We start from the raw sequence: 21,761 nt of genomic DNA, 5'->3' as shown, positions 1-21,761 counted from the left end.
TTGTGCAGCGGTGCTCACCATGCTTACCGATTTGGGAATGACATGATATTACCCACGTAACAATTTGACGGACAACACACTTACGAATTAGTAACATTTTATTAGTCCCCTACCAGTGTACACCGGAAGGGACTATAGGTTTGCACGCCGTCCCTCCGTCAGTCTGTCAGTCCGTCAGTCCGTCAGTCCGTCACGCAAAGAACAGTTTTCCGGACTTTTTTTCTAAACGCTTAATGCTAATGATTTCAAACTTGGCACATCGTGTCCTCATGATAAGTTACAGATCAAGTTCGAACTTCACGACGTTTTGATCATTTTTGACAAAGTTATGGCACTTTGAACTTTGGGAATTCTGATAATTCTGATGATCCTTAACTCAGTGCCATTTTAAGTTTTAATTTCCTTTTAAAAAGATTTTCTCTGCAATAATAGGACCGATTGAGATCAAATTTTCACCATAGGAGGGACTCGGTCTGTAGAATATTTTAATGGTAATCATGACGTCACAGGTCATGTGGTTCGGGCGCCATATTGTTTTTCGTGAAAACACGAAAACCCCTTTTTCTCTGCAACGGCTGAACAGATCGAGGCCAAACTCTGCAGGCAGAATCGCATACCCATGTCGAACAAAAAAGTCAGCGAGCATGACGTCATGCGTCACATGGTTTCAGAGTTATGACGTTTTTAAGCATTAACATTTAAAACCGAGCCCCTCCCTCATTTTTGATCCAATCGAGGGGAAACTTCACAGATCTGTTCCGCATGTCAGTCTACTAAAATGTCCTTTTGGAATTTGCGATAGCTCACGTGGTTTGGCAGATATCGTTAATTAAACGAAAATATTTTTAAAATGGATATCTCATGAATCGCTTTATTGATCGACATGAAACTTCATACTTTAGTAGAAGTCATGAAGAGTAACAAGTGTGCAAAATTTCAAGATTAGATGTACGGTCTGGAAGCTAGAAGTTGTTATTTCGTGAAGAAGAAGAGGCGGCAAGTGTGCGGATTTAATATTATTTATCACATGTACAGACTGAAAGCATCGTTGGACACGACCTGTCGCAGTCATTTTAACCTCAAATAAAATTCTAATTTAAGATTTGTCAATAGCTGAGGTATATTAACAAACGAATAAAACAGATTTGGTCAAATTCTGACTTTTTTAACTAGATCGCATTCGACAGAGTTGTGACAAGCTGAGGAAGAAGAAACCTTGCATTGGCTTCTCCAATGTGCCATAAAAAAATGGATATCTCCTGAATCGCTAGTACCTCAGACTGAGTTGGTAATAATTTATATAATTCACACAGTGCAATACGTGCAGGTCGCTCCACGGAGCGACCTTGCGGGCTTATCAACGAGGCGAGGCGTGACACACGTGTCTCAGCATACCTCAGATCAAGTTTGAAAACCAGCATCAACCGTGCATAAATTTGCATATTCGATCATTTTTGACAAAGTTATGGCACTTTGAACTTTGGTAGGGGACATGTATTGCAGCGCAATACTCAGAATGCTTGTTCATTAGTATTTACACTCCCACACAAATGAAACGAGGCACGACTCAGCGATGATTTTTTTTCCATTATAACTTTATTACATGTGCTCTCAAACAGAATTTAGCTCACATTCTTCGACCAACATATCCAGTCAAGAATACACTTCAAAGTAGGGTCCGTCAAAATGACCATTTATTGTGGAAATAGCCATATATATATATATATATATATATATATATATATATATATATATATATATATACACACACACACACACACACACACACATGCATTCACAGAGAAAATTGCCTTATTAGTCCCCTACCGGTGCACACCGGAGGGGACAAGACGTTTGCACGCCATCCCGTCCGTCCGTCAGTCCGTCAGTCTGTCAGTCCGTCACGCAAAGAGCAGTTTTCCGGACTTTTTTTGCTAAACGCTTAATGCTAATGATTTCAAACTTGGCATATGGTTTCCTCATGATAAGTTACAGGTCAAGTTCGAACTTCACGACGTTTCGATCATTTTTAACAAAGTTATGGCACTTTGAACTTTGGGAATTCTGACAATTCTGATGATCATTAACTCAGTGCCATTTTAAGTTTTAATTTCCTTTAAAAAAAGATTTTCTCTGCAATAATAGGACCGATTGAGATCAAATTTTCACCGTAGGGGGGACTCGGTCTGTACAATATTTTAATGGTAATTATGACGTCACGGGTCACGTGCTTCGGCCGCCATATTGTTTTTCGTGAAAACACGAAAAAAAACCTTTTTCTCTGCAGCAGCTGAACAGATCGAGGCCAAACTTTGCAGGTAGAATCGCATACCCATGACGAACAAAAAAGTCAACGAGCATGACGTCATGCATCACATGGTTTCAGAGTTATGACGTTTTTAAGCATGAACCTTTAAAAGCGAGCTCCTCCCTCATTTTTGATCCGATCAAGGGGAAACTTCACAGATCTGTTCTGCATGTCAGTCTACTAAAATGTACTTTTGAATTTGCGATAGGGCACGTGGTTTGGCAGATATCATTAATTAAACGAAAAAAATGTTTTTTAAAGGATATCTCTTGTTTATTCCAGAGTTCTCCTCAAGCCGCACCGCGCGCCCTCAGCCTCGTCTGCGAACGTCAACAGCGCGACACAGCGCGTGCTTTCGAGAGGGGTGGAGCCAAGCCGAGCAACATATATATATACACATGAATCATTGATCGTGAACCGGAAAATATAATAAATTACTGATATTTAGCGACTCGAAAGGTTCTTTATCAACAACTTATTTTCTCGTGCTTCTGCTGACCTGTCTGCAAGGAGTATAAATCGAAGTCCCGAGTGCGAATCACAGGTGAGCCTGTCCTGAGGTAATTAGCGATTGGGAAAGATTCAGAACCTGTGGGTAAATAACCCTTGGTAATTTCCCCAACAGTTTTCCGGACGACAGACTGCCGGTAGGGGACATGTATTGCAGTGCAATACTCAATGCTTGTTTTAGTATGATATGAATTGAGTATTTAGTATAACAACTGGTTGATCAGAGTAGTGATGGCAATGTACGAAAGAGGGCGCACAGCTGTAAGGACGAAGGACTGGAACAGTGGTGAGTTTGAGGTGAAGGTGGGACTGCATCAGGGGTCGGTACAAAGTCCACTACTATTTGTAGCTGTGATGGAGGTGCTGGCTCAGAATGTAGAGGAGGGTTTACAGTGGGAGTTGTTGTATGCAGATGATCTGGTGTTGATTGTGGAAAGTATGGATGGACTGAAGGAGAAGATGAACAAGTGGAAGGAATGTATGGAGACAAAAGGTCTGATGGTGAATATCGGAAAGACAAAGGTGATGGCAAGTGGTAAAGCATGTGGGGAGGTGGAAAGAACTGGGAAGTGGCTGTGTGCTGTGTGCAGGAAGGGTGTCGGAGTGAACCCCATTCAATGTACAATGTGCGATGAGTGGGTTCATCAAAAATGTAGTGGTCTGAGAGGGTCATTAACCAGTGTGGCAGCTACATTCAAGTGTAAGGTGTGCACAGAGGGAGCTGCAGATGGAGAAAATGTTGAGTTGGATCTTGGAGACGGAGTGAAGCTGGAAGGTGTGAAAGCATTTTGCGACCTCGGAATCATGCTGAATGGAGAAGGTGGATCAGACTTGGCAATGGTTGCTGGAGTGAGATGTGCATGGAAGAAGTTTCGGGAACTGAGTGGCGTGCTGACAAGGAGGGGAGTGTCGTTGAAGCTGAATGGAAAGGTGTATGCTGCACGTGTGAGAAGTGTTACGATTTATGGGAGCGAGACATGGGTAATGAACGTAGAGCAGCAACGAAGGCTGGAAAGGGTGGAAATGCGAATGGTTCGGTGGATGTGTGGAGTATCGTTGAGAGAGAGGAAGACAAATGATGAATTGCAAAAGATGATGGGAATAGAGCCTGTGATAGATTCTGTGAAGAGGAACAGGTTGAGATGGTTTGGTCATGTGTTGAGGAAGGAATGAAAGTGACTGGTTGAGAAGAGTGATGGAAATGAATGTAGAAGGAAGTAGAGGACGGGGAAGACCGAGAAAGACTTGGCTAAAGGGGGTTAACAAGGGGAGATGTAGAAAATACAGAAAAATGGAGAAGATTGTCATGGGGACCGCATGGTTAACCCCCGCTATAGCAGGGAAAATGGCCTTAAAATGCCTGTTGTGTGTTTAATGTTGTCGTATGATATTGTTACGGTCCGCGGTTAAGGATGTTGGTTTGCCGAGCGGAGGCACCGCGGCCGAACAGTTTCCCCGATTCACCCGATTCCCGAACGTTGGCCAGATCGCGCCACAGATATTCAATGTGGAAACCTCTAAAACAACCGAATGTAAAGAGGAAGAAGAAGATGTACAGAAGAGTAACGGGATTTATTATTTACACACACAAGCAAAAGGAGCAGTCAAAATTATATACAGGGAACATGGAAAAAGCAGGTGACACAGTGAAAATTACTAGCTTACCACCTTTAGATATAACCACCTTTAGAGGCCATTTTTCCCCGCAAAGCGGGGGTTGGCCTTTTTCGGGCACCGTGGTTGTTGTTGTTTTTTGGTCCCCTTTTTGAAGCAATGTTTTACGGCCGGATGCCCTTCCTGACGCCAACCATTTTTGCCGCCTTTAACGACAAACAGGGAATTACCAGTGAACTGGTACTCAATTTGCCGACCTCGGAAGGATGACAGGCTGAGTCAACCCCCCTGGCGTTAATTCAGCAATCGACCGGGATTCGAACCCAGGATCCTAGGATCCTAAGCCGGCACCCTAGCCGCTAGCCCAACACCAGGGTTCTCCCAACACCAGGTCCCAACACCAGCTTATACAAACTTAATTAAATACCCAGGACAGAACAAACAGAACAAACTCACGCGAATGGGGAATGGAGGCAGGAACGATTGGCTGGACCGGGAGGAAGGTTCAGCTCGGACCACAAGCTGGAAGGCTTTGCAGGGCGCACAGCAAACCGGGCCTCGTCAGGCTGGGAGCGAGCAGGGTGACGTCGTGCACTTCTCTCAAGGCTTCCCCGCGCTTCTCTCGCGCACTTGTGTTAAAGGCTTCCTTCTCGCTTATCTTCCCTCCTTGCGCACTTCTGTTAAAGGCTTCCTTTTTGCTTCTCTTCCCTCCTTGTGCACTTCTCTCTGAAGCTCGTCTCTTTGCAGAACTCAGAACTCATCTCTGTAAAAGCTCATCTGCTTGGGGAGCGTCCCGCGGCGGGTTATATAGGCCCCGCCCCTCAACCTTCGCGAACCTCCTCGATCGCTCTTCCTCCGCCCTCTCAAACCAAACCCCTTGTGCTTGGTTGGTTGTTCGGGGCTGGCTCACTCCTCCCCTCTATGACGAGGTGGAGACACGCCCTTCTTCTCCGAGCCTACCTCGTGGCGAATGGAGTCGCGGAGGGAACAGTTGGCAATTGCGGTTTTTGGGAATGGGAATGAAAGGGGATCTATCTATTTCACTTGGTGCAATGGAGTGTCATTTTAATGGAAGACAAGGCCTTAACCTAATACACAGAATAAGGAAATAAACTACTGAACCTGTCGGTTATCCTTTTGCAGTCCCACCTGAACTTTTGATCATAGCATGATACGATAGATAACATGATATTTCAAAAAGTTGTGGACGACTTATGACAAAACTTGGTGGATGAGTTGGTTAGGTGACAATAACAAGTCGATTAGATTTTGGTTCAGCTCCAGATCCGGCCTATCAGTGGGATAGAAAACGTAAACCGTTCTGTCTGGTGGAGGTATGTGCTCTACCAAGTACCGTTTTAGTTTCACAATTCAGGGGATCGAGGTTCACGTACCATATGTTTCTCCATTGTCTCACAATATCCTTGCAACTCCTGCAAAAGTATGCTGTAACATTTGTGTCTACCAATGTCTTCATCTTGTCTGCCATATATGTACCAGATCCTCTATGAGCTTAAGACCATTAAAAAAAAAAATCAGCATTAGTAACAAATTAAAATACTTGTTTTTATGTGTTAGGGAGAGGAAGAAGGAGATGATACTTTTTGTGGGATTATCTATCTATAATTCCAGTAATCTCTGTGTGTATGTTTGTATGTTTGTATGTTTGTATGTTTGTATGTTTGTATGTATGTATGTATGTATGTATGTTTGTATGTTTGTCTGTGACCGCTGTTTCTCGACAACTACCGGTCCGATATACTTGAAACTTGCCAGGTATATTGCTGGGGACCCGAGGATGTGCCTTTTCAAGGTTTCATATTAATCGGAGAAGTAGTTACCGAGCTATGTCCAAAAAACGATTCAACCAATCAGAGAGCAGCGAGCTATCACGTGTGCCGAACGTGGCGAACAGACTCTGCCTCGGACGGCACATTTGAGAGCGTATTCATTTATTTCCCGTCGGCAAACTATGTTGGCGCTATGTTGGCGTTAAACTATGTTTTAAAACTAATTAAAACTAATTTGCGATTCTTTCGCTTTGCGATGCGATTTGCGATTGCGTTAAACTCGCTCGGGCGTTAAACTATGTTTTAAAACTAATTAAAACTAATTTGCGATTCATTCGCTTTCCTGCGCGTTTGTGCACGCGATGGCGATTTCTTTACCAAACTCCGCAAGCCGTTAGCTTTGGACCAAACCATTTCATGTAAATAGAGGGGGGGGGGGGGGGGGGATTGTCACCGTACTCGCAAGCCGTTCGCTTTGGACCAAACCATTTCATGTAAATAGAGGGGGGGGATTGTCACCGTACTCGCAAGCCGTTCGCTTTGGACCAAACCATTTCATGTAAATAGAGGGGGGGGATTGTCACCGTACTCGCAAGCCGTTCGCTTTGGACCAAACCATTGCATGTAAATAGAGGGGGGGGATATACTTTTAGATATATATATAGTACGGGCATGCCCTAGTTAATTAAACAGCAGAAAGTAAGCAGCATCTCATTTATCTCCATGATTACTCAACACCACTGGAGTTTGGATTCCTGATCAATCTGGTTCTAATCTTGACAAAATGAGTTTTCGTGCCTTGCTGTGCGAATCCAAAGCCAGTGGGATATTAGTCAATGGAACATTTAAAATAGAACTCCGAATTATACTTATTGATACAACACTTGTCAACAATATTATCAATTTCAACTTCCTCGTCTGTAGTACATCCTTCTACTTAGGCGGTTAAAACCGAAAAATAGGGCGTATCGTTCATTTTTTCAGGAAAGCACCAAATTTGACACAGATGTAGTATGGACCGATACAATTGTTTTCCTGAGGGGCGCCCAAAAATTCAGAACCCCTGGTGGCCGCCATATTGAATTTCAGCATGACCGCCCTCTGTGACCTATTTCCCTCAATAACCTCTACACTAGTACCCGACTGCAAAGCCGCAATCAGCCGGCGAAGCCAAAGCCTCTTGCCACTATTTTACCCATCACTATGGCATCAGTAGGTTAGGTAGTTGGTAGTAGGTAGGTGTAGTAGGTACCGTACCTAGTTCAAAATGACACCATTTGCATTCTGGCTGAGATTAAAATTTAAATTGATAAAATTTACTTCTCGATTAATTCGGTGAATTCCGTCTCAACTTCGGATATTTCCGGCCGTGAAAAACTATCCCCTACGGCCGCGAGATTTCTAAAAAATAGTTCTTCGTCAATTTTAGAATATTTGACGCAGTTTTCACCCTCCCAAACGCGTAATAAGCTTTTTTGAAATAATTTTTGAAATGCTCGAATCTCATTGGTTCCGGTGTTTGGTGACGATTTTCGTTGAAGATAACGAGGTTGGTTTTAAAGTATTTTAATTACACATTAGAGGTGCATCAGATGGTGAATCAAACAAAGACGGATGAAACAAACTCCTATTGAACGTTTTCTCATTTTCTTAATGCAAACTTCCGCATCCGGACGATGGCGGCCTCCATTGAGTGATTTGGTTTCTGAAATATTTTTTCAAATGCTCGCATCTCATTGGTTCCGGTGTTTGGTGACGATTTTCGTTGAAGATAACCAGGCCCGTGCAGGCCGAGGTTGGTCCTTAAAGTATTTTAATTACAAATTAGAGGTGCATAAGATTGTGAATCAAACAAAGACGGGTGAAACAAACTCCTATTGAACGTTTTTCAATTTGTTATGCATACTTCCGCATCCGCAAGATGGCGGCCTCCATTGAGCGATTTGGTGCGTCACAGCTTCGGAATTCTCAAGCCAAGGGATCCAACATAATCTGGTTTTCAACATAATACATACGCGTTTATTCACAACACCGGCTTCGCCGGCTACTATGAGCGATAACACCACAGTTCCAGTGTCTTACCCCATGTTTTCATGGTCTCTGAATCCAATGGGATCAATTGCATAAACATTGGCATCCATCATCTTTAATTTCAAGATGGCCGCCATGGTGTTTCCATTTTCCTTGAATCTCTCATAGTATTTTAGGTAAAATTTCAATTCCAAGTGATACACATTGTTTTAGTGGTCTCTGATAACAATGGAATGGTATTAATAAATCAAAGTTACACACAGTTGCAGTTTTAACTTAAAATATTGTGGGCACTTGAAAGATGGAGGCTCTCGCACAGACGCGTAGTACTACAAGCACTGTCCATCGCAGTCACACAGTGATGTGCAGGGCAGATTTGCCCTGGAGCATTTACAGTTGCCTTTACAGGCCGACTTACAATGGCAGCCTGTAAGCTCTGAACATGCCTCCTGTATCAGTGGTATTGTGGTCCAAATTGGTGTCCAAGAAGTCCCTGTTTTCATCCAGCCCCAATCAGCTGGTGATGGAAGTTCTGGGTAGGGCACAAGTGCCTGACTCCATACGTGTCCAGCCTGAAAACATGAACGTCTTAGGTGTTGTTCGAAGACGTCTGCTGTTGGGGGAATGTGATCAATTGTTCTTGCCTTCTTCGTGAACAAGTGTCGGCACATGTCATTCACTGTCTTTATCTCGGTAGTCCGGTCATAGAGGATGGCAACATATCTTTCTAGACTCGGACTTCCTGCGGCCAAGGCCGGTGGCAATTTTATGGATGGCGAGGTAGCGGTAGCTTTTACCAGTGCCAATGGCAATCCAGAGTTCCTCCACACCGTGTGACTGGTAGGTAAAGTAGTGTGCTATTGCCAAGACCACAATATCAGAATCTATAGTTCGAATCAATACCCGTTTTCTCCCCTTTTTCACGGCATCCAGGACATTGTTTTGGATTTTTTGAATTTTCTGAATTTTTGGGCGCCCCTCAGGAAAACAATTGTATAGGTCCATACTACATCTGTGCCAAATTTGGTGCTTTCCTGAAAAAATGAACGATGCTTCCTCTTAACTGCCTAACTATTTCTCAGCAACTGTTGAGGCAAAAGATACTAAATTATAGAGGGTAATTCTAAAAGGTAATTCAAAAGGGTAATTTTAAAGGTTAATTCTGAAGGGTGATTCTTAAGGGTAATTCTAAAGGGTAATTCTAACAGGTAATTCTGAAGGGTGATTCTTAAGGGTAATTCTAAAGGGTAATTCTAACAGGTAATTCTGAAGGGTGATTCTTAAGGGTAATTCTAAAGGGTAATTCTAACAGGTAATTCCAAAGGGTAATTATAAAGGGTAATTATAAAGGGTAAATCTAAAGGGTAATTCAAAAGGGTAATTCTAAAGGGTAATTTTAAAGGGTAATTCTAAAGGGTAATTCTAAAGGGTAATTCTAAATGGTAATTCCAACAGGTAATTTTAAAGGGTAATTCTAAAGGGTAATTCTAAAGGGTAATTCTAAAGGGTAATTCAAAAGGGTAATTCAAAAGGGTAATTCAAAAGGGTAATTCTAAAGGGTAATTCTAAAGGGTAATTCTAAAGGGTAATTCTAAAGGGTAATTCTCAAGGGTAATTCTAAAGGGTAATTCTAACAGGTAATTCTAACAGGTAATTCTAAAGGGTAATTCTAAAGGGTAATTCTAAAGGGTAATTCTAAAGGGTAATTCTAAAGGGTAATTCTAAAGGGTAATTCTAAAGGGTAATTCAAAAGGGTAATTCTAAAGGGTAATTCAAAAGGGTAATTATAACGGGTAGTTCTCAAGGGTAATTCTAAAGGGTAATTCTAACAGGTAATTCTAACAGGTAATTCTAAAGGGTAATTCTAAAGGGTAATTCTAAAGGGTAATTCTAAAGGGTAATTCTAAAGGGTAATTCTAAAGGGTAATTCGAATGGGTAAATCGGATGGGTAATTATAAAGGGTAATTCTAAAGCGTGAGTGCAAAGTGTAATTCTAAAGGGCGATTCTAAAGGGTAATTCTAAAGGGTAATTCTAACAGGTAATTCTAAAGGGTAATTCCAACTGGTAATTCTAAAGGGTAATTCTGAAGGGTAATTCTGAAGGGTAATTCTAACTGGTAATTCAAAAGGGTAATTCTAAAGGGTAATTCTAAAGGGTAATTCTAAAGGGTAATTCTAAAGGGTAATTCTAAAGGGTAATTCAAAAGGGTAATTCGAAATTGTAAATCGGATGGGTAATTATGAAGGGTAATTCTAAAGCGTGAGTGCAAAGTGTAATTCTAAAGGGTAATTATAATGGGTGATTCTAAAGGTTAATTCTAAAGGGTGATTCTAACAGATAATTCAAAAGGGTGATTGTAAAGGGTAATTCTAACAGGTAATTCCAAAGGGTAATTCAAACACGTAATTCTAAAGGGTGATTGTAAAGGGTAATTCCAACAGGTAATTCTAAAGGGTAATTCTAAAGGGTAATTATAAAGGGTAATTATAAAGGGTAATTCTAAAGCGAGTGCAAAGTGTAATTCGAAAGGGTAATTATAATGGGTGATTCTAAAGGGTTATAAAGGTAATTCTAAATAGTTATAATGGTTGTTGTTGTTGTTGTTGTTGTTGTTGTTGTTGTATAGCCCCGGACAATATCCAGGATGGTGTACCCCCGCCTTCACGAAGTCAGAGCCACGACAGAGTTGGAGAGATAGAGAGGGAAAGAGATAGAGAGGGAAAGAGATAGAGAGGGAAAGAGATAGAGAGGGAAAGAGATAGAGAGGGAAAGAGATAGAGATAGAGATAGAGAGATAGAGAGATAGAGAGACTGACTGTTTCTTCCTTTTATTACAAGAGTACAAAAAATCAGTTATGTTCAGTCATAAAGAAACAAAACACAATAAAAATAGTCTCAAGGAAAAGTTATTATCAAATCATCATCATCAAGTGTGCATATGACATCATTAAAAACCCACTTTTCTTTAAAACATGTTAAATTCTTGTTCATTTAAAAAAACCGGTACTCTAGCTTTAGTCTTGCATTTACAAGAGCCTTAAAGGTGAGCAGTACATCATATGACGAGTCAGAAGCGTTTCCCATTTTTTTCTTCCTGGATTTGTAAATTGCAAACTTGGCCTGGCCAATTAAAAAATTCATTAAAACCACATTTCTAAGGGAAGACGGTCCTAAAACACCATAAATAAAAACATTGTGATTGAAGAGGGAACCAAGCTTCACAAAGCGTTCCTGAAGGAATGTAAAAAGAGGTTGCAATCGTTCACACTCAAGGTATATATGCGGTAGGGTTTCAATGGATGCACAGAAAGGGCATAGATTAGAGTTAGCAGTAGAAAACCGGTTCAGTAAAACATTATAAGGTAAAATCCAGTGTACAAGTTTCCATTGAATATCTCCAACATACTTTGGAGTAGGCAAGAGATAAAAACTTCGCCAATTGGGGCAATTGGGGGGTATTGGGGGTAAAACATCCCGCCATCGAAGCCTCGGGTGCTCAGAAAATGTTTTTGCGTATAAAATTTTAACGTACGCGTTGTACAAAGTTTTCTTTGGAAAGGCGGGAAGGGATAATGCAGTATCATCAGGGCTGTTCAGGCCAGGGGACAGATTAAGTGGCGGGCTGAAGACTAGGAGTTTGGGGAAGTCACCCGCTGTTTCCTTGGGGGAAGGGCCAAGTTCCTCGCAGGTATTACGATACGTTGTGGATATCCCTTGAAGGAACCGAGAGATGATCCTAACAGATTTTATTCCGGTTTTTTGTGCCACAGCGGCAGCACTCAGCCAGCAGCTCCCAGACTCTGTCATGAGGTCTTTCACTCGTAGCAGCTTGGCATCAATAAAGCGTTGAACGAGTCCCCTATTATTCAAGCTGTTTTCCAGGAAGGGGTTGTAGCATAGGGGCTCATTCAACAACATTTCCATGTTGTATGTTGCCATTTCACGGGAAAAGGCCAGGGCTTGCCAGGCGTTCATCACCCCTTGGTAAAAGGTGGGCAGCAAGGATGAATCGATTTGATGAGGGTTCATCAAGAAAAGTTCTCGGTCGTAACCCAGCTTGCATGTAAGCTGCAATATGCAGTTAGCCAGAGGCCTCCAGAGTAGGGCTTCATCTCCATATACAAGTTGGCGCACGATATGAAGCCGGAAGACCATAATCCGGCTGCGGATATCAATAAGACCTTGGCCACCTTCAGTGAGTGGTAAGTATGCCACGGGGGGTTGGAGCCAGTGTTTCCCGCTCCAGAAAAAGTCGACAATGCTCTTTTGCAGTGTAATAAGAAGGCTCCCGAGCGGTTGTAGGCATATCATCTTATGCCATAGCATAGAGGCGACAAGATTGTTAATGACGAGAGTTCTTCCGCGGTACGAAAGTTGAGAAAGAAGTCCTTTCCAGTGGGCCAGTTTTGCCATTACCTTGTCCGGTAATCCCACCCAGTTCTGCTCCTCAAAGGTGTTGTCTCCTAGGAAAATACCGAGGTATTTAATGCCACTTTTCTGCCAGTTCACTCCTCCTGGTAGGACAATTGGCGGGCAATCTCCAGGTCCTATCCAAAGGGCTTCACTCTTCTTCCAGTTCACCTGGCCTGAACAAGCCTGACAATATGTTTTTAGTGCCTGAGCCACCGCAGTGACGTCAGCACTATTTTTTTATATAAATACAGACATCATCTGCATAGGCAGAGACTTTTAGCGGTGTGGTAAGAATTGATCCAGTGAAGCCAGAAATGTGCGTACGTAATTGGAGCAGAAGAGGTTCGATGGCAAGAGAGTATAAAAGTCCAGATAGCGGGCAACCTTGCCGTACTCCCCGTTGTACAGCAATGGGGCTACACAATACTTGATTAATTTTAAGAACACTGGATATATTACAATACAAAAGTTTAACGTACGAGATAAAAATAGGTCCAAACCCAAAATTCTCTAAAACTCTAAAAAGGTACATGTGGTCAATACAGTCAAAGGCTTTTCCTTGGTCAATAAAAAACAGACCAACATTCATATTAAAATTGTTACAAAACCGAATGGTATCACGGATAAGAAAGATATTATTAAAAATAGTACGTCCAGGAATACAAAAGGATTGATGTTCTCCTATTAGTACATTCATAAAAGGTTTCATTCGATTAGACAAGGCTTTGGCTAAAATTTTATAATCCGTACATAAAACAGAAATAGGACGCCAGTTCTCTATAAGTTGGGTGTCCGCTTTCTTAGGAATTAAGGTGGTGACTGCTCTCCGGCAACTCCACGGCAGTTGTCCATCCTCTAAACATTCATTCAATACCCGCAGTAGGTGAGGTCCAATGGCGTCCCAAAAAAACTGGAAAAATTCGCTAGTCAGCCCATCCAGTCCAGGGGCTTTATCAGGTTCCAAGGCCTTCAAGGCAGCGGTGAGCTCAGGTAACCTAAGAGGATCCTCCAACTGCTGCTTCTGATCCTCCGCCAATGTTGGAAGGTTAGAAACAAGTTCCGATATTGCATCCTGGTTAATGTCATGCCGCATAAACCATTGTTTAAAATGTTTCTGGGCACATTCCCTGATTCTGCCATCTTCATAAAGGAGTTCCCCATCATGGAGCAAGCGTGTAATCATTGACGAAGAGGCCCCCCTTTTAAGGCTGAAGAAGAATTTGGTTGGAGCATCAAGGTCGTGTATGTACCTCATCTTCAGGCGCAATAAAGCATTTTGTGCTCGCCTTTCGGATATGGAATTCAGTAAGGCCGTTTTTCCATGAATTTGTTGCCTCATTTCCTGGTAGCTCACACTTGCAGTTCCCTGAAGCTGTTCCTGTAATTCCAGGATTTCATCTTCAAGTAAGGTTGTGGTTTTTCTTTCCTCTTGAACACCATACACACGATATTGTTGGCAGAATAGTCTGATGTGCGTTTTGGCATTATCCCACCATTGTCTGAGGTTTGAGAAATTCCCTTGGGAGGCAACTAGAATATTCCAAATTTCCGGAAAAATGTCCTTAAAGGTACTATCATCAAGTAAGTTATTAAATTTCCAAAAAGCACTCTTGTGTTTCGGGCAGGGGGCAGAAATTGAGAAATGTTGCGCTGTGGTCCGAGAATCCTGATGGGCAAATTTTGGATGACAGAACGATGCGTTCAAGTGGAGGATTAATATAAAACTTGTCCAAGCGAGCAAGTACAATATTACCCTGAATGCACCGACACCATGTGTATTGCCTGATTGATGGGTGCTGTACCCGCCATATATCTGTCAAATTCATTTGTTTTAAAAATTTGGTGAGAGGGATTGTGGAGGCAGGATGGGGCTCTGCACTGTTCCTATCTAGTTGGGGTTGGAGGGTGCAATTAAAATCTCCACCAATACAAACATGATTGTCTTGGTTTTTTAGGGCGTTTTGGCTGTCGAGGGACGTTAGGTGTGTCCCAAGGTCATTAAAAAAAAACTCGCCGAGCTACAGGCGTACTTGGGGCATAGATATTAAAAATAGTATAGAATTTTCCACAGTAGTGGAATTCTAGGGATGCTAGGGATCCCTTGTGTATTTCGTCGAATTTAAGCGATGAAGGCGAAAAGGAGGGGCTAAGAATTATTGCGACACCGCCTTTATGGGAGTCACCGTTACTAAAAAAGGACAGGCCGGGGAAGAGCCTACACCACTCTGCGACACAGCAGTCGTTGGCATGGGTCTCTTGTAAGAGGGCAATGTCAACTTTCTTCTGTAATAAAAAAATACCTTTCCCAGATCTATGCCTCCTCACAATTCTATCTGAGTTGTACGGACATATCCTTGGACTTCATGGAAGAGTTTCTGCTCTGGCGTGCACTGTAAGCTATGGGACCTTATATAGAAAGGTGTGTTTCTTTCTAAATCATGTCCAATCAATTCAATTGGCCACACATGGATCCAATCACATTAAAGACACATCTTGAGGATGACCAAAGAAGATTGCATGCACCTGAGCTCAATTTGGAGTGTCATTGCAAAGAGGTTGAATCCCTATTGACTCAAGACATTTTAGTTTTTCATTTTTAATTATTTAGTGAATTTTTTTTTTAAAAATCCACTTTGACATTCATCATGAGGTATTACGTGTAGATCAGTGACAAAAAATCTCAATTCAAGCCATTTTATATTCAGGCTGTAAAAAACAGAATGTGAAAAAGCCAAGGTGTATGAATACTTTCTGAAGGCAATGTAGGTGGATGAGTTGGTTAGGTGACAAGAACAAGCCATTTCCATTTTGGTTCATGTCTGGATTTAGGTCCAACCGATCAGTGGGCTTTCTAGTTTAGTTACCAGACATGTTCCCAAAATATTTTCCTTGATTAATTCAACCTCCTCACCCCAGTCCTCAACTCTCCATCCTCCACCACAAGTCCTCAACTCTCTCTTTCCACCACTACAAGTCCTAAATTCTCTCTCCACCACTACAAGTCCTCAGATCTCTCTCTCTCTCCACCACTACAAGTCCTCAACTCTCTCTCTCTCCACCACTACAAGTCCTCAACTCTCTCTCTCCACCACTACAAGTCCTCACCTCTCCCTCCTCCACCACAAGTCCTCAACTCTTCCTCCCCCACTACAAGTCCTCAACTCTCACTCCCCCACCACTGTTCCTCAACTCTTCCCCCCCCCCCCCCCTCTCCGTCCACCACAAGTCCTCAACTCTCACTCTCCCACCACAAGTCCTCAACCCCCTCCCAACCCTAAACCCAGGGTGTCAATCCCCTCTCCACTTCAGATCTTTGAACCTCCTCGCCACCCCAAGTCCTCAATCCCCTTCCCCACCCCCTCCTTCTCGAACGCAACTCTGTGTCCTCCCGTTCCCCTTTCTTCCCATTCTTCACAGCAAGAGGGCATTCTTACATCATTGTATATTATTTCTTCATTAACCAAACATAGCTTTTGTGCAGCTATTTCACCCCAATTATGCTTCCCTCTTCCCGTGATCTCCCTTTCACTCTTACTTCTACTCTGCTGTTGGTGATTTCCGTTTTCCATTTGGTTCCTTCCATTCTGCTCTATCTCTTCCATGAGCCTGGACCTTGTGTACAAAAAAGATCAGCTTCGAGGTGTACACTCGACATCAACAATTCAATCTTAATCCACATCAACATTGATCTCATCATAACATCAACTAGACCGACACTCGGTAGAGAGCATACCTCCACCAGGCTGATCCGTTTACGTTTTGCATCCCACAGAAAGGTCGGATCTGGATCCGGACTTGAACCAAAATCTAATCGGCTTGTTCTTTTCGCCGAACCAACTCATCCAACAAGTTTTGTCACAAGTCGTGCATAACATTTTGAAATATCATGATTATATATATATTCGTTTTGACCCTGTCTCTCAATGGTGAAGAATCACTTGAAAAATACTCGAAAAAAAATTCTTCACAAAATCTATTCAATTCGTCCTTTTCATGTCCCACTGATAGGCCGGATCTGGATTCGGACCTGAACCAAAATCGAATCAGCTTGTTCTTGTCACCAAACCAACTCGTTCCCCATGTTTAGTCATAACTTGTCCATAACTTTTTGAGATATCCTGCTAAGTATCGTTTTTGGCCCTGTCTCTCAATGTTGAAGAATCACTTAAAAAATTATTGCAGCCGGATCCGGATCTTCACCAAAATCTAATTATTTCGTCCTTGCCACATACACGACCTCTCAGCAAAATTTAGTCCGAATCCATCCACAACATTTTGACATATCGTGTTTACAGACAAACAGACAGACAGACAGACAGGGGTGAAAACATAACCTCCATCCACCTTTGGTGGCGGAGGAAACAATATGTCCGTATCAAACACCTGGAATGTAGCAACAAATGATCACATAATTCACTGTTTAGAAATTTCCATTTCACCGTGCACATTCGCTAGTATCCTGATGAAACAACTTCCAAAATCGATTTACCTTCTGTCTTCCGTGTAGTTGTCATGGTAACTATGCAGGCCAGAAATAGCGAAGTTTTGGGGACATTTAAACACAATTGCTTCATCAAACGAATTCACATAATTTGTCATATAGCATAATGGCTGGGATTCTCTTCCGAAGGTGGTTTTGCAATTTACATCCCACACTCGGTCCTCTTTGTCGTTGCGATGATAACTGGAATAGAAAACATACAAGAAAGGTAATTATGGTGAGGCAGGTTTGTGTGAAATAGATGATGGAAATAACCATTTATAGCATTTTCATAAACCCTCAATAAAACACTCACTTTGGGATTACAATTGGCTGAAATACATTACTTACTCGTACAAAGTCCGTCAAATATAACGGGTTGAAACAGTTTATTCGACGGTGCAGCCTCGTGAGCGTGCCAAAGTCCGAAGCCTCGGCCTTGTGTAACGTGTGCTCGTATCTCTTTTATTTGTTCCACATCATACGGACGTTAATGAACACCGGTTTACTCTGCGCATGTTGCACATCATGTGCAGCGAATTTCACCTCCCTGCACCCTGTATTTATAGGTATTTCAAAAAACCTTTCTGTCCACCGCCCTTGAGGCTCGGTTTGCAAGCCACCGTCGACAATTCCAATAGAAGAGATGTAATTACTCTTTTATGGAAAATGTTTTTCAAGTTTGTTTTATCATCAAAAATAGACCATAGTGAATGCAGATTCGTGTTAAAAGATTGACCTTTAACGGGTGTTAAAGGTCAATGAAGGGGGACAGATGGAGAGACAGGCATCTGTACAAACACACAAACTGACATTGTGTTTTATACGGTAGATTCTCCTTTTACGGTACTAATTATCCCCCCATTATTGTGGGGTCGGCCGGGGGAGGTATTTGGCCCAAGTCTTTCAAGAACCGGCCGTATAGGCCTGATTATTGACTGAAGGTTATTTGGGCAGTCGTTTATATTTTACCCGGGGTGCCAGTGATAACTCTCCTAATCATCGTAAAAAGACACTGTGGGATCTTTCATATCGACCAGTGAATGCTGAGGTAGACAAGACACCCAGCTGAATGTCCATCCAGGGAACTTTGTAATACAACATGCATCCCATCTACAAGTAAAGCACCAATCCGACAATTGTTGTTGTTGTTGTTGTTGTTGTTGTATAGCCCCAGACAAGCCTGGTGTTTAACGGTTAGGGTGCCGGCTTGGGATCCTCGGATGCTGAGTTTGAATCCAGGTCGATTGTTGAATTAATGCTGGGAGGGTTGACTTGACTCATACTGTCATCCATCCGAGGTCGGAAAATTGAGTACCAGCTCACTGGTAATTGGGGCACTGCATCAGCGGCACAAACGCGCTTCAAGAAAAATGATGCAACCAGCAGCCACAGGCTACATACGAAACAACAACAACAACAACTGTCCAAATCTATAAATGTTTATCAAAACAGGTATTGAGCAAAAAGTGTCTTTCAAAACCGAATAGCAAAATCAACCTCTGAAGATTATTTATGAGCATCAAAGGCCATTGATAAGAAAATGTTGATAACGACTTTGAAGAATGATTAATTGTCATAAAATATCGCAAGGGTCGACATCTACAGAAGGAACTCTGTAATAACAACTTATGTTATTATTCATGATTTAAAGTTACCTCTGGAGGAGACTGATCGATTGAGAAGGTGGACAATTATAGTTCATCACTCCATCCCAATCATTGATGCGAACAGATGCTAAAGAGGTTTAAGGGAAATGGAAATGAGAAATAAGAAATGTGATATGAAGATAAACAAGGATGTTTAATTTTTACCTGAAGAATCACTCACCTCCCATCGTCACCAGCAGCACCAGCCCGAATAGCAGAGCAATCATCCTTGTCATTTTCAGAAAGTGTGTGATGTCCTCCGACAGTGTTATTTATACTTGAGACTTATGGGGAAGTTTAATTGTTGAGTAACTTCTTACAAGTGTAATCTTGGATCATGTTCATTATGAATGCAGAGAAATTGTGGCATTTTATCAATCTAGACACAGATTTGCAAAGGAAAGTGTCAAAATATCACGATTACAGCATGTCACTACTTGGTCACCACTTTTGCAACCGCATACCGCAACCGCTCCAATATGCTGATACTTGATATAGTTATGCAGTTCCCTTTACATTTTGCAATGCATTTCATGTCAGGTTATCCAGATCGGCTGAACAAACTTATTTATTTCTTATTAAGTTATCTCTGATCGGCTGACCAAACTTATTTATTTCTTGTTAAGTTATCCCAGATCGGCTGACCAAACTTATTTATTTCTTGTTAAGTTATCCCAGATCGGCTGACCAAACTTATTTATTTCTTATTAAGTTATCTCTGATCGGCTGACCAAACTTATTTATTTCTTATTAAGTTATCTCTGATCTGCTGACCAAACTTATTTATTTCTTATTAAGTTATCTCTGATCTGCTGACCAAACTTATTTATTTCTTGTTAAGTTATCCCAGATCGGCTGACCAAACTTATTTATTTCTTATTAAGTTATCTCTGATCTGCTGACCAAACTTATTTATTTCTTGTTAAGTTATCTCTGATCGGCTGACCAAACTTATTTATTTCTTATTAAGTTATCTCTGATCTGCTGACCAAACTTATTTATTTCTTGTTAAGTTATCCCAGATCGGCTGACCAAACTTATTTATTTCTTATTAAGTTATCTCTGATCGGCTGACCAAACTTATTTATTTCTTATTAAGTTATCTCTGATCGGCTGACCAAACTTATATATTTCTTGTTAAGTTATCCCAGATCGGCTGACCAAACTTATTTATTTCTTATTAAGTTATCTCAGATCGGCTGACGTATGACTTCGAGCTTGGCGGTGGTGAGGCCTTCGACACGAAGCAGGTGTGGGAAACGGCCGGACCCACCCGCATCCACCGCTACATCTGGGACCCAGGAGGTGGCGTCGTAGGAGAAGATCTACCACGCCTGCAATGGACCTTGCTGAACCGTCTACGTACGGGGGTCGGCCGTTTCAAATCATCGCTGAAGATGTGGGGCCTGGCAGACAGCGCCGCGTGCGAGTGCGGCGAGCCTGAGCAGACTGCCGAACACATAATTACCACCTGCCCCCTATACAGACCACCTTCAGAAGCCGGCCTCTTCGACGTAGGACCAGAGACGAGGGCATGGCTGCACGACACTTAGCTGGCCATCTGATGATACACGAAAGAAGAAGAAGATCGGCTGACCAAACTTATTTATTTATTGTTAAGTTATCTCTGATCTGCTGACCAAACTTATTTATTTCTTGGTAAGTTATCTCAGATCGGCTGACCAAACTTATTTATTTCTTGCTAAGTTATCTCTGATCTGCTGACCAAACTTATTTATTTATTGTTAAGTTATCTCTGATCTGCTGACCAAACTTATTTATTTCTTGGTAAGTTATCTCAGATTGGCTGACCAAACTTATTTATTTCTTGTTAAGTTATCACTGATCAGCTGACCAAACTTATTTATTTCTTGCTAAGTTATCTTTGATTGGCTGACCAAACTTATTTATTTCTTGTTAAGTTATCTCTGATCGGTCGAACAAACTTATTTAAAGTGAAGTTATCTCTGATCGGCTTACCAAACCTATTTTTTTATTAAGTTATCTCTGATCGGCTGACCAAACTTATTTATTTCTTGGTAAGTTATCTCAGATCGGCTGACCAAACTTATTTATTTCTTGTTAAGTTATCTCTGATCGGCTGACCAAACTTATATATTTCTTGTTAAGTTATCCCAGATCGGCTGACCAAACTTATTTATTTCTTGGTAAGTTATCTCAGATCGGCTGACCAAACTTATTTATTTCTTGGTAAGTTATCTCTGATCGGCTGACCAAACTTATATATTTCTTGTTAAGTTATCCCAGATCGGCTGACGAAACTTATTTATTTCTTGTTAAGTTATCTCAGATCGGCTGACGTATGACTTCGAGCTTGGCGGTGGTGAGGCCCTCGACACGAAGCAGGTGTGGGAAACGGCCGGACCCACCCGCATCCACCGCTACATCTGGGACCCAGGAGGTGGCGTCGTAGGAGAAGATCTACCACGCCTGCAATGGACCTTGCTGAACCGTCTACGTACGGGGGTCGGCCGTTTCAAATCATCGCTGAAGATGTGGGGCCTGGCAGACAGCGCCGCGTGCGAGTGCGGCGAGCCTGAGCAGACTGCCGAACACATAATTACCACCTGCCCCCTATACAGACCACCTTCAGAAGCCGGCCTCTTCGACGTAGGACCAGAGACGAGGGCATGGCTGCACGACACTTAGCTGGCCATCTGATGATACACGAAAGAAGAAGAAGATCGGCTGACCAAACTTATTTATTTCTTGGTAAGTTATCTCAGATCGGCTGACCAAACTTATTTATTTCTTGTTAAGTTATCTCTGATCGGCTGACCAAACTTAATGTTAAGTTATCTCTGATTGGCTTACCAAACCTATTTCACATGAAGTCATCTCTGATCGGCTGACCAACCTATTTCACGTGAAGTTATCTCTGATCGGCTGACCAAATTTAATGTTAAGTTATCTCTAATTGGCTTACCAAACTTATTTCACATG

The 21,761-nt window shown here is 42.0% G+C and overlaps 1 protein-coding gene across 2 annotated transcripts in view; it reads right to left on the bottom strand.

Annotated features, from left to right (window-relative positions):
• Nucleotides 1–19,082, bottom strand: part of LOC137419508 (hemagglutinin/amebocyte aggregation factor-like) — a 54,333-nt gene extending 35,251 nt beyond the window's left edge. Inside the window, exons 1-3 of one of the 2 annotated variants that reach the window (XM_078769762.1) lie at nucleotides 18,979–19,082; nucleotides 18,807–18,885; nucleotides 17,158–17,352 (exon numbers count right to left, since the gene is read on the bottom strand). In XM_078769762.1, coding sequence (XP_078625888.1) covers nucleotides 17,158–17,352; nucleotides 18,807–18,885; nucleotides 18,979–19,033 — 329 coding nt within the window. In that variant the 5' untranslated portion in view covers nucleotides 19,034–19,082. The remainder of the gene's footprint in view (nucleotides 1–17,157; nucleotides 17,353–18,806; nucleotides 18,886–18,978) is intronic. The other variant, XM_078769763.1, reaches the window with a different exon arrangement.
• Between the last annotated feature and the right edge of the window lie 2,679 nt (nucleotides 19,083–21,761).

The sequence above is a fragment of the Myxine glutinosa genome, chromosome 1 (assembly GCF_964187855.1).
Source record: "Myxine glutinosa chromosome 1, kmMyxGlut1.1, whole genome shotgun sequence".
Lineage (NCBI taxonomy): Eukaryota > Metazoa > Chordata > Myxini > Myxiniformes > Myxinidae > Myxine > Myxine glutinosa.
Note: the sequence above shows the minus strand (reverse complement) of the source record. Positions and strands in the feature narration are given on the sequence as shown.